Raw genomic sequence first — 17,344 nt, 5'->3', positions numbered from 1 at the left:
CTGTGGGAAAATGTACATTTGGTAAACAATTTAAAATCCTAGCACACTCAAAAAGTCCTCCTGAACTAACGTAGCCAAAGATTTCATGTCCTGACTGTGGGAGGCCAACCTTACACGTGACTGAGTTACACCCCCTGGCTGGGTGCTGAGGCTCTCAGTTACAGAAATGTGGCACCCTTCTTGGGTGCGAGGGTCGGTGTCTTGCTACAGCCCCATGGGTGAAGCTATGCTCACCTGTTCCTTTGTAATATAACCCCTTGCCCTGTTTAGGATAGAATCTTCCATGGAAGTGCCTTGTGTGTCCCCTCCTCTTACTGTGCCCTTGGGTGTGGCCTACCCAGGTGTCAGTCAACCTGCTGACAGTGGACATCATGAAGATACTCAGCCCCCTGAAACCTGACCCCTTGCCTCATCTGAATAGCTTCCCTCAATAAAAGGGGTCAGCACGTGCTCTAGCTCTCTCTCTCTTTCTGCGGACCCTTAAGGTCAGAGGAGCCGTCACAGCGACCCCAAAGAAAAAGGTATTGTGTCTCTTGTGTGGTTATTTCGTGCAGCCCAGTTAGCCCAGTTTAACTAGAGTGACCCCTGAGCCTTTTAGTCTCGAGAACAGAAACCTGGCGCCTGACTGCTCTGGTCAGTTTGGTTGGTAGGTCCAGTTGTGGGGACCAGTAATTTGAAAATGTAAACCAGTTCTTTATGGGTAAGGTGGAAGTTCAGAATTAGACAGGATAAAGTGATTCGTGCCAGCTAGAAATAATCTGTATATTTATATTTAAAGTGATTATATTGGTTTAAAATAATTTATTAAATGTGAGATCTCCAGATCATTCTGATTCCAAATTAAAACGTATTAATTGGGTTTAGATTAGTTATTTTTAGTTGAAAGGGGTAAGATAATTTTGCAAAGTTATGGAATATTTATGAGGACTTGAGAGTTGCTATCTTAGACTTCAGTGGAGTGGTTTAATTGCTATGAAAGTTTTCGATCAGACCAAGCAATGGAAGAAATTCAAATATACTAATGTGAATACTACTATTTAAATTTTTTTTTAATTTTAAAATCTCTCCCACCAGCAATCACATTTTACATGTTAACTTAGACTTATTAAAGCATCAGCTGGCACTAGCTGTGCTCTGAGGTTGTTTTTGTTTGTTTTTTGTTTTGTTTTTTTTTTTAAGAGAGAATTTTTTAGTATTTATTTTTTAGTTTTCAGTGGACACAACATCTTTGTATGTGGTGCTGAGGATTGAACCCGGGCCACACGCATGCCAGGCGAGCGAGCTAGAGCCACATCCCCAGCCCCTATTTAAATTTCTTAATATAATTTGGATATGATGGTGTACGCCTGCCATCCCAGGCATATGGGAGGCTGAGGCAGGAAGATCACAAGCTTAAGTCTGGAAAAAAAAAAGAATGTAATTTAAGTTGATACAAATAGAACCATTCATTTGAAGGAGTTTGGTCTGTTAAATTTGAGTTGATTAAATGTTAATCAAAGTTCCCCTTAGAAATAATTATTAAAATGTATTAGATTTATCAATTAAATATTATTGAAGGCTTAAGAAGAACTAAAGTTTTTACTTTCATAAAATTGAATGTTAACTTTTAAAAACTGCCTTGAACTTATCTATATTTTAATTTAGTGCAATGCTTTCAGTAAAATTTGATGTAATGAGACAGCTGTTCTTCCGTGCATGTGTGGAATGAAAAATCCCCAAATGTAAGAAGTGGAGTTCAATAGGGGCAGCTAGTATTTCTGCCCCTTTGGAGAGAGATGGGGCTGGAAATTTTTACCTCTTTAATATAAAAGGAAATATTCATGGAAAATTAATGATCAATGGACAGAAGAGAGGTCCACTCTGAGGGTAAGCCATGACAGTAGCACTTCCTGTGATTGCCTCTGTACTTGTCTGTGGTCCTTTCTAGGGCTGGCATCTTGTTATTTAAACCTAGCACCCAATGCCTAGCATAATGCCTGACAAATACATATCAATATATATCTTCTGAATGAATTAAACATGTTTAAGAAAAGATCTACCAAGTGACACTTTGTGTATAACAATCTCTGCTTCCTCCCCCCGCCCTTCTCTTTCTTTCTTTTGTACCAGGGATTGGTACGAAAGAAATAATCTGTATAGATTATTTCTATACAGAAATTATAGATTATTTGTATACAGAGGCGCTGAGCCACATCCCCACATATTTTCAAAAATATATATTTATTTAGAAACAGAATCTTGCTGAGTTGCTGAGACTGGCTTTGAATTCATGATCTTCCTGCCTCAGCTTCCCAGCCTTCTGGGATTACAGGCAGGTGCGACCATGTCCTGCTCCTCCTTTAGCTCTCTATCAAAGCATTTTTGAAATTTCACCTCTTGAAACTCCAAGAATGTAAATCCACAGGCAACAGTTTGAGGAAGACTAACTGTACCCACTGGAATCATGTGCCTTTATTGGTTATAAGGTGATTGTCCACAGAGGGGCAGTAAAGTGTAATGGTTTAAAATTCAGGCACTGATGATTATCCCCACTGCCTCCTGTCTTTTCTTTTCTTTTCTTTCTTTTTTTTTGTGGGGGGGTGTTGGTTACTGGGGATTGAACTCAGGGGCATTCCACCACATCCCCAGCCCTATTTTATATTTTATTTAGAGACAGGGTCTCACTGAGTTGCTTAGCGCCTCATTTTTGCTGAGGCTAGTTTGAATTTGTGATCCTCATGCCTCAGCTTTCCATGCTGCTGGGATTACAGGCATGTGCCACCATACCTGGCCTGTTTTATTTTTAGAATACAAAAATGACACAGAATTGGAGAAATTGGGGTTCCCTGAAGGACTTTAAAAAATTAGGTGAACTATATTATCTAGTTACTACTTAACATGAAAGCTCTCACTTGCCATGCTCCATATCTTGGGTAGGAAAGTTGCATTTTTGCCATGAAGGATTTAAATATATATATATATGTGTGTGTGTGTGTGTGTGTGTGTGTGTGTGTATATATATATATATATTTGATAAATATATGGTTATTTATCAATGTCTTTATGGTTTCAGAGTTTTGGGTTAAAGAGATTTTTTGTGTGCTATGAAATAATAAACTTCCCCATGTTTTCTTCTAGTACATTTATTAATATATTGTTCAGATTAGATTTTTTTGATCCATCTGGAATTTATTTTGATATAAGGTGTGAAATATGGTTCCAATTTTATTTTCCTTCCAGATGGCTACCTAGTCATTCCAACACCATTAACTGAATTCATCATTTCCCCACTAATATGAAAGGCCACCTACATCATTTTCAGAATTTTTGTATGATATGAAAGACTCATGTATTTTTGGCCCTGATTTGACTGCAAAGGACTTCCCATGCACTTTTTAACTCCTCCAGGGCTTGTCATTGTTTAAAAATATTTTAAAAGTTGTATATAGCCATCAATATGATACCCCAACAAGATTCTATCCTCACTTCATGAATTTGTCATTACCAAGCTCGTTTCAGTTTCTTTCTTTAAGTGTACTACACACAACTTTCAAATATTATGAACATTTCTCTCTCCCAGCTGTCACTACACCAAACTGCATATGTTAGATTTCCCTAAATCATCTTGCTGTGCTCTTTACAGCTCTTCCGTAGTCTGTTGATATCTTCATCTCACAAGTTGCTCAAAACTTACTATAATTATTTTAGGTGAGGACTCCAGAGTGAAAGCCTATCATAACCAGTTCCTTCCAAAATGGGCATTAATTTCCATATAACAGGGACAGGTTGTATTTCTGGAAAATAACAGATTTTGAAAAGCAACGGCAGTTATTTAAACAATCCACCTGGGAGGGAGTTCAAAATGCCAGCTGCAATTGTGGGAATTGCTTGCTATTTATTTCATCAAAATGATTCAGAAGAAAAAGGGCCGCCCTCTACCAGGTCTTGAACCCAAAGAACTGTTTGCACAGATACTCGTCCAAGATTCTTCGCAACCTCTACCTCAGCAGATGCTTTTTCAAATGTTTCATGACGCTCCTCCAGTTAGTCCCCATAAGGGGAGAAGAAAGAGGCCGCAGGAGCTGGCTGTGCTGGCACGAAGGCAGGCCTAAATTTTCTATTTAAAGGCAGAATCAAAATGTTTGTCTTCTCTGGTCTATTTAAAACTTCAAGCCAGGACAAAGAAAAAGCACGCTCCATCTTGAATGGGCCTTTGGCGTGTCAATCACAGAGAAGAGTGGCACGTGCTGAGAGTTGGGGAACTGAGGAACACGGAGGTACGAAGCCAGGTATGGGACGCTTGGAGTGAAGAAAGCCGTGGCCCGTGGGGAACGGACCACCACATCCGACCTCCCAGCCCAAGATCCCCATTATGGTAGACATCGATGGGTCATCTCTCGCTCACATCAGCCACCTGGCTCAGCAACCCCGGCCCCGATCCCAAGGGCCGCCATCCCCGAGCCTGCTTCAGCTCAAGGGGCGCCCAGCGCTCTCCTTCCACCAAGACCCCTCCTCAGCACTCTTCCTTCACGTCGCCCCAGCCTCATCCCAGTCGACAACCCCAGCAGGCTACTCTAGTGCTAGCCCCGGCTCCCCGCCCCTTGCCCTGGCTCCGCCCCCGCTCTCCGCCCGCCCCTTTCCCCGCCCAGTGGGCCTTTCCACGCCCCCTACTCAGCCCTCTGACCCGCCCACTGTGGGCCACGCCCTCTGCGCCCCGCCCCGCCCACGCCGAGCGCGCGCCGCCCCCACTCCCCAGTTGGCGCTAAACCTTTTGGTCCGCTACGCGCGGGTCGTCAGCCTGGCGTTCTGAGTCCGAGTTAAAATTCTGAGCTGAAGGCGGGAAACCTAAGCTGGGGGGCTCACCGTCCAAACCTCGTGGAGACTGTGGGTTTGGGGGGCGTCGAGTGACAGAAGGGGAAAGCGTGTGGAGAATCTGAGGGGAAACGCAAGGTGTGCGGAAAGCGCGCCTCTTTGTGGGCCTTCCCTGGCGGTCGTTGCCGGGTCCTGGGCCGACGACGGGGTCCCGCCCCACGCCCGGGAGGGAACCTGGGGGTCTTGAGGGGCTTCCAGTTGCGTTTCGAGTCGAGTCGGGCCGAGTTGCACGGGCCTCCTGGCGGGCCCGGGGCGGGAGGCGGCCAGGAAGCCAGCGGGGACCTCGGTCCTGGGCCCTTTGTCCGTGAGATGGGAGGAACGGGAGTGTGTGGGTGTCCCTCGGTGGAGACGGTCCGTGGCGTCCTGGGAGTCGCGACAGCCAGCCGAAGGTCCCGCTCGCGTTTTCCCTTGTTCGCCGCGTGGCCGCGGGTCCGCTTTGAGCTGCCTCCAGCCCCCGATTTTGCCGTTCATCGAGGAAATGGAAGAGACCTGGAAAAATGATACTCGGGGCAGGTTTTATTGTAGAGAACCTGATAATTAAAAAAAAAAAAAAAATCTGCAGTGTTAAACTGGAGGCTATTTACTGCCTACCAGTCCCCCCACCCCCGCCCAGCGCTGGGATTGAACCCCGGGGTGCTCTATCACTGAGCTGCATTTCCAGCCCTTTGTAATTTTTGAGACTGGGTCTCACTAAGTTGCCTAGGCTGGCCTAGAACTTGCCATCCTCCTAACTCACAGGTGTGCCCACTACACCTGCAGCCCTAACCTTATATGGGGTATCCACTTTTACAAAATCATGAGACTAGTCAATACTGCAAAGCAAAATATAGCAAATGATTTATGAAACAGTCACCAGAACTCCTATTCACTACCATTAAGCAGGAAGGCATTCATTATATATGAGAAAAACAAAACCTGTTTATCGAGTGTAGTCTTAAGTTTGAGGTGGTGAGGAATACAAAGAAGAAAGACACAATATTGAGGTTCTTAGGGTGTTGTTAAACATAAGCCTAAAAAGTTAAAAGTAATAATTTTGGCGGGCGTGGTGGCACTTGCCTGTAATTGCAGCGACCTAGGAGGCTGAGGCAGGAGGATGGTGAGTTCAAAGCCAGCCTCAGCTACTTAGCAAGGCCCTAAGCAACTTGAAGGGTTACAGATGTGGCTCAGAGTTTCCCAAAATCAGTCTTGGTTTAATCCTTGGTACCAAATAATAATAAAGTAATAAGTAATTCTAAATCACATTCCAAGTAAACAATAAAGATATCCTCAATCATTAACTGCAATAGAAAATCGGAAGACAATAAAAAAGTGAACAGTGCTAAGGAAAGAAGAAACTAAGCTTCCACAATGCTCCCCCCACCATACAAAATAATGCCATAAGCCCAGTAGAAAAGATAGATCAGCCTAGTTTTTCCAAAGCATTTCTTTTATTGTCCTGGTCTTTGGTGACTTTGAAATGAAATCAAAGAGTCTTCTAAGCAGAGGATTTTTTTTTAACTTTATGAACTATAGTTACTTCTTTAAAAATATTTCTTATTTTCCCAGAATTGACTCAACATGAAAGAGGATCAAGTTGTACAGGAAGAACAAGGATTCCAAGATGAAGAGGTATAACAAACATGTTGAAAGATACACAGATATTCAGTCATTTCACACACACACACACACACACACACACACACACACACAATGAAGTTCCTTGTCTCTTAGCTACTATATTTGGAAACAGTAGAAATAAGACAGTTATGCATTACAAATATGAACAGTTTGATTGGCAAGGGATGTTAACATTAACTACTTAGCAACTGGCTTGAAAGGGTTTTTGTTTGTTTTGTTTTTGCAATTCTGGGCTAGACCCCAGGCCCTCATGCATGCTAAGCAAGGGCTCTACCACTGAGATACACATCCAGCCTGCTGTACAAAAGTATTTCAGTAACTTAACTGGTATGGCCATGCTGGTGTCTAAGCACATTGGTACTGAATAGCTGTCTGGTCCTAGAAGGAGAACAAAATTTGGAGGGGAAGAATGTTGCAAAAACATTTAAAATGGGTCAAATGTTCCACTGCTTTTGGTAAAGGTTTTAAAATTTTAGGGAAGCCGTGGCAAAGGTTATTGGCTTTGCAGACCTTTCAAAGTTGGTGCCTCTTCTAAATATGTAATGATGTATTTGAAAAAACGTTATCAATACCACCACAATCTGCCTAAAAAAGTGGAATTTGAGACATTTGGGGATAGGTCTAATATTCAATTAGCTCTTTAAAAAATATGTAACATTTGGATACAAAGAATCAAAACTCCATTTTTTTTCTTTTCTGTTCCATTTCCTTTAGGAATCTTTGTTTCAAGACATTGACCTATTACAGAAACATGGAATTGTAAGTAGTTTTTCAATGCCATGTTGAATTGTCCAATTCAGAGTTTCCCAGAATCAGCCTTATAAACATTTGGATGATTCTTTGTGTATTTGGGGGCAAGGGGCTGTCCTGTGTTTTGTAGGGTGTTGAGCAACAAGCTTGGTATTCCAGAACAACCTGGTCCCAGTGTGACACCCAAGGTGCCATGAGATCCTAGCAAAGAGGTGGGCAGATCCAGGATTGCTAAGTGCAATATACTGGGGGAATTACTGACAAAAGCACAGCCCAGGCATTGGGAAGACCAAGTAGATATCTGTAATTTAGGTTGGAAGGAGGGTATTTACTTGGTTAGAATTAAAGTGACTTCATGCAAACTGTAATGTTTCTGGCTTAGCTTTAATATCAAAAAGTCAGACACATTCCAGGGTCCAGTTGTAAAGCTCTACATATCACCCTAATGGTTTGTTCTATTTATGGTAAGCTGGGAAATTATGCAGAAAAAAAAAACAACTGATATTATTCTGGAGCATTTATGTTGCATATGGCTGTGGTCATGTAATGTCTAGATGACTCCATAAAAATGGCCTCTACTTACTCATTTCATGCCAATAGCACTCCTGCAGCTGTGACACCAGACACTATCATATGTACCCAGGAATCAGAATTGTCCCTCATTCAGAACCACTAATCCAATTGGAGGTATTAAGAACTTGCTCTAAAATCATTATAAATCTTTTTATCTATCTAGATTTATTCTATCCATTAACACAAAATTTAATTCTGTTTGTCAGGTGGCTGGCTTAAAACTAGATGGATTTCAGCAGTAATTATTGATAGTAAAACTCTGCTGATGTTATCTTTTGAGAGCCTCCTATCTAAAGTCTTTTTTTTAATATTTATTTTTTTAGTTGTAGTTGGACACAATACCTTTATTTTATTTATTTACATGTGGTGCTGAGGATCAAACCCAGGGCCTCGCATGTGCTAGGCAAGCGCTCTACTGCTGAGCCACAACCCCAGCCCTCTAAATCTTTATATTTTAGAAAATAGAAGCAAGAAAAAAAAAAATCCTGTCTTTTGGCGATCTTTTTATTTGCATTCTCCTGGGGCAGAAGGAAAAAAAAATCTTTAAAAAATTTAGAACATTTTAATAATGAAGTTCTGTAGAAGGAAGGAACTGAACTGAGGGGGTGAATGTGTGATAAATTTGTTAGTTTTCCCACCAACAGACTTTTCTTTTGAGTTCTCTGTTACATTGCCATGGTCTCACTAACATTCTTGGGAAATCAGGGCACAGCCAGAACATTTGGCAGCCTGGTGGGTATGTTCTACTCAGATATTTCCAGAACATTTGGAAATATTTTTTACCATCCTCCTTCTTACTTTTGTCTTGTCTTCTGAAATATACCTAAGGCTCTTGCAAAGCACTCAGTATCAAAGCAGTATTCCACCTGGTTGCTTGTATAAAAATGGCATCATGATGGAAGGAGATGGACAGAAAAGCACATGACATACATAGTACGGGAACCTTTTAGGCTGGCATTTTATAAATCTGTTGTGCCCATTCTTCCATTTACAGAACGTGGCTGACATTAAGAAACTGAAGTCAGTAGGAATCTGTACCATTAAAGGGATACAGATGACAACAAGAAGAGCCCTATGCAATGTCAAAGGGCTTTCAGAAGCCAAAGTGGACAAGATTAAAGAGGCTGCCAACAAACTCATTGTAAGCAAAATCCACTCTTGCTGTTTTAGTTTAGAAGGGCTTCATGAGTCTTTGTAGCCTTTCTCATTATGTGAGAATTCTGAATTTCTGTAGATCATAATATGTGATTATCCCCAAGTTAATGTTTTAATCATTTTGGTTCCAAAGCAATATCAATCAATTTCTGAAAGATTGTGGTAGGGAATTAAGAGACCTGGAACACTAATTAAGGTAATTATTTTTACCAAAACTTTCCTTTTTGTCTCCCTTTATGCTACTTCTGACTTTCTGTTTCTCTGCCTTTCTTTCTCTCATTTATTTTTTTACAACCTCCTTCTTAACATTTATCTTGTCTTCTGAAACATACCTAAGGCTGTTGCAAAGCACTCAGTATCAAAGCAGTGATCCTCTTCTGGTATAATAGGCCAGTTGATAAGAGCACATTGGTGAGCAAAAGGCTAGCAGTGATTAGTTCTACATGTGTGTGACTGATAGAAATGACCATGATGATGCCACTGATGATGCTCAAGTACCCATACTCTCCAACTGGGCCCATGGACTGTGAGTGGCCTATGAGCTGTCAGGCAAAAGCATATATGCCTTTGACCCAAGGCATAAAGTTGTAGCTCATTAATCAGCAAATATGTACTAAATCTACCATGTGAAAAATGTTGTCATATATTCATGGAAACAGGTATTTCTGTTCTCCTTGAAACTTCTAGAGCTGGAAAAAAATGATAATGTAGAATGAAATCATCTGAACCATTCAGTAAAATACCATTCTGCTTTGTGCCATGAATATATTTTATTTAATGTTCATAGCTATCATATGAGACACTATTATTATCGCCACTTGACCCAAAAGTGAAAACTGATTTACAACAATATTAAGTAATTTATCCCATATCATATAACTAGTAAGGACCAGAGATACAATTTGAACCTAGGAAGGGTGGTTCAAAGTTAGTGTTTTTAACCATGATCTGGTCTACCTTCAAAGATGTCAGAATTGTAGCTCATACCAAATGATGACCTTGATAATTGAGCATATACTTTTGAGCAGCATTTGAAAAATTAAAAAAATTGTTGTAGTTGTATAGAATGCTTTTATTTTATTTGTTTATTTATTTATTATGTGGTATTAAGGATTGAACCCAGTGCCTCACACATGCTAGGCAAGCACTCTGCCACTGAGCAACAGCACCCCCAGCATTTGAAATTGAAACCATTATCTTATACCCTTTTTGAATCTGTCTTTTTATCTTTCTGTAGGAACCAGGATTCTTGACTGCATTTGAATATAGTGAGAAGAGGAAGATGGTTTTCCATATCACCACTGGGAGCCAAGAATTTGAGTGTGTATCTCTTTTATAACCACTAAGTACAATCTTTGGAATACCATGTTTCTTTTCTTTCATCTGGTTGTTATTTCTACTATAATCAGTAGAAATAGCTTCTTTTTTTGGAGTAGCTTGTTGGGGTTTTTTCCCAAAAAATACAAACCAAAGAAATTGCAGACTGCTTATAGGAATAGGATTAAATTTATTCCAAGAAATTCAGACCCAAAATATAAGTGATTTCTGAATCAGTCTATATTAATCTATAAACTATTTTTAAAAATCAGTTTAACTTTTCATTTCCTTTCCTTCTCCACTGATGAAGAAAGTTTCATTTCACCTTTTGAGCTTACTTAAAAATCAGTTGTTAGCCAGGCGCAGTGGTGCATGCCCATAATCCTAGCAGCTCAGGAGGCTGTGACAGGAGAGTCACAAGTTCAAAGCCAGCCTTGTCAATTTAGCAAGGCTCTGAGAAATTTAGCGAGATCCTGTATCAAAATAAAAAATAAAAAGGAATGGGGATGGGCTGGAATTGTGGCTCAGTGGTAGAGTGCTCGCCTAGCACGGGCAGGGCCCAGGTTCAATCCTTAACACCACATTAAAAAAAATAAAGGCATTGGGCTGGGGATGTGGCTCAACTGGTAGCGTGCTTGCCTGGAGTGCATGCGGCCCGGGTTCGATCCTTAGCACCACATACCAACAAAGATGTTGTGTCCGCCGAGAACTAAAAAATAAATATTAAAAATAAAATTCTCTTCTCTCTCTCTCTCTCTCTCTGTTTGATTTAAAAAAAAAAATAAAGGCATTGTGTTGTGTCCATCTACATCTAAAAAATAAATATTTTTTTTTTTTTTTAAAAAAGGAATGGGGATGTTCTCAGTTGTTGAGTGCCCTGGGTTTCTTTCCTTGTAACCCCACCTTCAAAAAAAAAAAAATCAGTTGTTAGGAGCCAGATGTGGTGGTACATGCATGTAATTCCACACTCGGGAGACTGAGACAGGAGGATAACAAGCTCAAGGCCAGCTTCAGCAACTTAGTGAGACCATTAGCAAATCAATGAGACCCTGTCTCAAAATATAATAATAATAACAACAACAACAACAGTGACTGTGGATGTAGCTCAGTGTCAAAGCAACCCTGGCTTTAATCCCCAGTAATCAAAAAAGAAAAAAAAAATCACTTGTTCGATTGAATATTTTAGAATAATACAGGATTGGTTTTGCATTTCAGCAGGGACAATTTTAATCTTATTCCTATAATTTTATTCCTTTTTGTTTACTATTTTATGATTTGTAAGACATATTATCTTCCCAAACCCATGCAAATTGATTAGAATGGGCTCTTTGCCTACCTTACTAGGCAGAATTAGTCTTTAAGTTAGAGTAGTGTTCAGGAGCAATTACAACCAAAGCAGTATTAAAGTATTCCTGAAAACTCTGGCTTTATAAGAAAGGGCAAGAAAAAAGGATTTCATAGTCAAATATACCTCCATTTTGAATGTTTAGTGAGCAACTCAGGCTTCACAGATCCAAAACCAAATTTTTGCTCTTTGCCCTATATCTGCTCCTCCTGCAGGTCCCTCATGTGAGATCTTTTTAGTGATCTTCAGACCTAAAATCTTGGTGTCATTCTTGGTATCTTCTCCCCCACCCCCCACACTACCTATAATCCATTAACAAATCCTGCCTTCTAACTAACCTGTTTCTTTCAGACCTTGCCCCTACTGTTTATGCTTGATATAAGAACCAGAATAATCTTTTTACTTATGTATGTATTTTTTGGTACCAGGGATTGAAACTAGGGGTGCTTAACCACTAGGCAACATCCCCAGCACTTTTTTTTAATCTTTTTTTTTTGAGATAGGATCTCACTAAATTGCTTAGGGTCATGCTAAATTGTCAAGAATGGCTTTGAAGTGCAATCCTCCTGCCTCAGTTTCCCAGACCACTTGGATTACAGGCATGCACCACCTGCTCCATCCTTTTAAAATGTAGATCAGAATGTGACACTCTACTCAAAATACTCCAATGACTTCCCATTTTAGCTAGAGAAAAAGCCAAAGTCTTCCCCAATCCCTAATCAAATCTCATCTTTTATTCTTCTGGTTTACTGTGTACCTGAAACACTGGCCTGTTTGCATTGCCTAGAATGTATCAGATACATACGTGCATCAGGGCCTTTGCATTCAGTGTTCCCTCTGCCTGGAATACTCTGTCCTTGTATATCTCCGTGGCTTGTCATCTCTTTCAGGTCTTTACTAAAATGTCACATCTCAAGAAGGCCTTCTCTGATCACTTTATTTGAAAATGTAAGCTCCCCTCCTTTAAACTCTGTAATATTTATCCCATTTCTCCATCTTATTTTTATTCATACCATTTAATAATGTCTGACATGCTACTATGTTTCACTGAGCTATCTCCCCAGCCCTTTACTTTTATTTTCTGACCTCCCTCTAGAATGTAAGATCCATGAGGCAAAGGATTTCAGTATTTTTTGTTCTTTGCTTTATTCGCCAAAGGTAAAGTGGTTCTCAATAAATATTTGTTGAATGACTAAATAAACACATAGTGAATAAAATAAGTTTACGAAGTCCAATCTACTATATATTCTTCTTGAAGATTCACCATGCCTTCTGGCTTAATAAAGGATCTGTGAAATCCTTCAGTAAGACAAAACACTTTTTTAACCCAGCACTGCCCCACAGAACCTCCTCTCCAACCCCCATGGAAGAGTCTTTGGGAAATCCTGCCCCAAGGCAAATTGTTGAAAATCAAGTTGATCAATAAAACATTTGATTCCAGTGACAATCTGACATCCCCCAGTTACTCTGCCTGGTGGCTTATGAACCTTTGGGCTATATAAATTAATATTGAGTCTTCATTGATGTTTGCTTTTGGGCACAGAAAAGATCACTCGGGAGCTAAGTTTTTTAAAATTAATATTTGGTTCATTAAAATTTTTCTTAAACTTTTAAGTTCTTTTATAAATCTAGTAAATTTAAAGAGGGTTTTTATGATATGGTTAACTGAATTTCCTCAAGCATCTGAAGTTGTACATTTAGTATATTGTATTTCATCAGTCTAAAAATAAATGGAGAGACAGGTGCTCCAAAATAAATGAATTTATTTGGGAATAGTAGAGAATTGCAATTTGGAGTACACAAGCTATGGCAGGCCACAGGTGTATCCAGGAGGGTGGGTGAAAGAAAAAGAAACCAAAATTTACAAAGATCAAAAGTCACAGGAGACTGTTACTGTAGTTGGTGTTAGCTTATTGGCTGAGACAGCCATTGCTAGGCATGTATCCTTGTACAAGCACTCCATCTAGAACATTGCAGTCTTGAAGTTCTCCCAATAAGTTCTATTACTGGTCTCCTGAGGAATGTTTTTTAATAGGTCTTGTTTGAATCATGTATGTGTGAGAACTTCTATTCTGTGGACTTGTCAGATTCTGTTTTGTTAGTTTGACATAAGTGACTTCATTTTGGTACTGGTAGCTCTCATCATTTCCTTTAAGAACTTTGTCTAATTATTAACAAGCAAGATCTTCCCAATTACCTAAATATCTTTTGAAAACCAATGAACTTATAAATATAGTGGGACTTTGGCACTCATAAATGTTCAGATACTGTTTATGAACTTAGTTATCAACTTAAAAAAATCATAGCTCTATGTCATTTAATTATCCAGAGACTATTCTGCTATTATAAAAAGACCAAATTTCCTTACATTTTAAAAGTTCTCAAAGAACAAATATAAAATCATCATGAAAATTACTGTGAAAATAGTAAGTTGTGGGTTTTAAGTTTTATCTCTATTTTAAAATCTTCTTAGATATAAAACATTATTTCTACATCTAATTTTGTATTTTCCTGAGTTTCACAAATGAAATAATTATATTACCCCAAATAATCTGGGGTACACTCCTAGACAAATTTGGGGGTTACCTTTGCAGCCTGATTGTATTACATATCAACCAGAAATTGTGTCTGGTATTTTTCAGAGCTATAGCCTTCCAGGGTGATTTTTTTACAAGATGAGGAGAGGCAAGTAAAGCTCTCTTTTAGTAGTTGCCTGACCTGTTACATCTCCAAGGGCAAAGCCTCCAAATGGGGTGATTGCTCAGCTTACATGTCCTTTAGATTCAAGCTACACAGGTCAGTATCTAGATTTTTGTGTTCTTCATTGAAGTCTGTATCCCTCACTAAGTTTGTTTGTAACTTCCAACATTGCTTCAATTTACATTTAAATTGCTCTCTTAAACTAGTAAATTCTCTATTATTCCCAAATTCCCAAACTACATCCATAACTCCTAAGGCTTTGTCTGATCAGTGATCATATCTCCAAAGACTTGCTAATAGAAACTACAAAGGTTTTTTAAGTGTTCCTACCAGGTATTAACACAGTTAACACAATGTTTGTTGTATTTGATGAATGAATGAAATCATAACTTAAATTTAGTTCTTTTCATATCAAGAACATTAAATGCCTGAAACATTGGGTTACCAAATAAATATATGCTATCAAAACCTGGCAATTATTCTTCTGACTGCTAATATTACCTATAACATCTTTAAGCATTTTCTATTCTGACATGTTGTCCTTAAAATTTGGTTTATGTGAAATAAGCCAAATATGATGGCAATCTCTGGATTCTCCTAATATCTGCTTTTTGTGTTTCTTTTTTTTTCTTTCTTTTTTTTTTTTTTTTTTTTTTGGTACCAGGGTTTGAACTCAGGGGTACTCAACAGCTGAGCCACATCCCTAGACCTATTTTTTTATACTTTATTTAGAGACAGGGTCTCACTGAGTTGCTTAGCACCTCACCATTACTGAGGCTGGTTTTAAACTCACGGTCCTGTCTCAGCCTCCTGAGCTGCTGGGATTGCAGGCATGGGCCACCATGCCCGGAGATTGCTTTTTGTGTTTCTCATTGTATTAAAAATTGAATATTCAGTTGACTTTTAGAAACATCGTCCCTGCACAATTTGAAAAACCCAATTAATAACTAAGATCATTGGGCTGGGGATGTAGCTCAGTGGCAGAACACTTCCCTACAATGCACAAGACCCTAGCTGTGTTCAAACCCCAGCACTGTAAAACAATAACAAACAAAGACCCTACATTTTAATTGCAATTCAATTTAAAAGAATAGTGGAGCGCCTGTAATCACAGCCACTCAGGAGGCTGAGGCAGAAGGATTACAAATTATTATAAGCCAGCATGGGCAACTTGGCAAGACCTTGTCACAAAATAAAAAAATAAAATAAATTGGGATTGGGGCTCAGTGGTTAAGTGCTCCTGTGTTCAATCCCATATGCAAAAAAAAAAAAAAAAAAAAAAAAAAAAAAAAAAAAAAGGACAAATGACCTTACTTACTTATTTACTTTTGGTATCCAGAAGTAAGAATAGCAGGGCTTATAAGTTGCTTTGTTGATCCACCTGCCCATACACAATATTGAACCTATGAACTAAACAGGTAGAGTGCCATTTGTTCAGACTAGAATTCCTGTGCATGTTTATAAAAATAGATGGGTGAGATAGATGGATGGATGGCAGGTAACTAATATACAAATTCTTTCTCCTTTCTTGAAATCCCTATTTCTATGCCTATTACTAATGCTTTCTTTCTATTTCCAGTAAGTTGCTAGGAGGTGGAATTGAAAGCATGGCAATCACAGAAGCTTTTGGAGGTAGGTGGAACCTTAATATTTTGTTATATGAAATATATATTTATGCATATCTTTGTATACACACATATAATTAAACAAACAACAGGGGCTGGGTTGTGGCTCACTCAGTAGTGGAACATTTGCCTAGGTTGTGTGAGGTACTGGGTTTGATTACTCAGTACCACATATAAATAAGTAAATAAAATAAAATAAAAACGTATTTTAAAAATAATGATAATTAAACAACAAATAGACAAATAATTTCCTATTTTGTAACATTATGAAATCTAAATTATGATACAAGATCATTTGGGGCTGCAAATCCATCCATTAACAGATGGTTCTTGGGGCTGGGGATGTGGCTCAAATGGTAGTGCGCTCGCCTAGCATGCGTGAGGCACAGGGTTCGGTTCTCAGCACCACATAAAAATAAAATAAAGATATTGTGTCCACTTAAAACTAAAAAATAAATTTTTTAAGAAAACAGATGGTTCTTATTGATATTTTTCATCCTTTTATCTCCGATTACTAGAGAAGGGAGTAAATTTTTTTCTCTTATTCCTTCAAAAGATAATTGAATAATGAGGTTGATCTTACATCTAGGCAATGCATGTTCCATGAACAAAGAGATTTGTTTCTCTCTTCCCTGATTATATTCTCTCATTTTTAAAGATAGTTCATGCATAGCACATTATATACCATGTTTGATAATTCAGTATTTGCTCTCCTTGAGGAACTAAATCCGTTTTGTTGTTTTTGTTGACTTGGGGAACCAAATCTGATTTTTGTTATTTCTATTGACCCAGGCCTAGTGGCTTGTCTTATTCTGCATTTACTTATATTTGTGAGTTTATTGTTTAATTTTAATTTATGAGAGTTCAATGGACCTAAATTGGTAGATAGGAAATATAGAGAGAATTTGCTTCTACTGGTTACTAGGGGTTGCCACCAGTTTGAGATCTCTTCAGTTCCTTCAGTTCAGTGGGAGAACCCCAGGTTTTCCTTTCCTTTCCTTTGGCTCCTAAACTTTCATTATGTAAGTATTCCCATGGAAATGGAATAAATTAAATTTAAATTAATTTTTATTTAAAAGACAGTTCTGTGGGAAAAAATCTTATTTTTGTAACTATTGGTATTCATATGCGCAGAATCCACGTATGAATTGATACAAGAGGTATTTTTCCTGGTTTTTTTTTTTAGTTGTAGATGGACACAATACCTTTATTTTATTTTATTTTATTTATTTTTATGTGGTGCTGAGGATCAAACCCAGGGCCTCACATGCTAGGTGAGCAGTCTACCACTGAGCCACAACTCCAGCCCACAAGAGGTACTTTTGGAGTGAGATTTGACAGTTGGGAAATAGAACAATAATATCTTGAGTCTGTGTTTGATTTTTTAATGAAAATATCTAAAAACTAACTC

The 17,344-nt window shown here is 38.8% G+C and overlaps 1 protein-coding gene across 2 annotated transcripts in view; it reads left to right on the top strand.

The window, feature by feature from the left end:
- Nucleotides 1–6,394: 6,394 nt before the first annotated feature.
- DMC1 (DNA meiotic recombinase 1) overlaps nt 6,395–17,344 on the top strand; it is a gene marked incomplete at its 3' end in the record, with an annotated part of 33,368 nt that continues 22,418 nt past the window's right edge. For both annotated transcript variants that reach the window (XM_081309762.1, XM_081309761.1), the window contains exons 1-5: nt 6,395–6,459; nt 7,183–7,227; nt 8,786–8,932; nt 10,184–10,266; nt 15,888–15,940. In XM_081309762.1, the coding sequence (XP_081165888.1) occupies nt 6,409–6,459; nt 7,183–7,227; nt 8,786–8,932; nt 10,184–10,266; nt 15,888–15,940 (379 nt within the window). In that variant the 5' untranslated portion in view covers nt 6,395–6,408. The remainder of the gene's footprint in view (nt 6,460–7,182; nt 7,228–8,785; nt 8,933–10,183; nt 10,267–15,887; nt 15,941–17,344) is intronic.

This window comes from Spermophilus citellus (assembly GCF_964194105.1).
Source record: "Spermophilus citellus genome assembly, chromosome: 10".
Classification (NCBI taxonomy): Eukaryota; Metazoa; Chordata; class Mammalia; order Rodentia; family Sciuridae; genus Spermophilus; species Spermophilus citellus.
The sequence above is the reverse complement of the archived record's forward strand: the minus strand, read 5'-3'. Positions and strand labels throughout refer to the sequence as shown.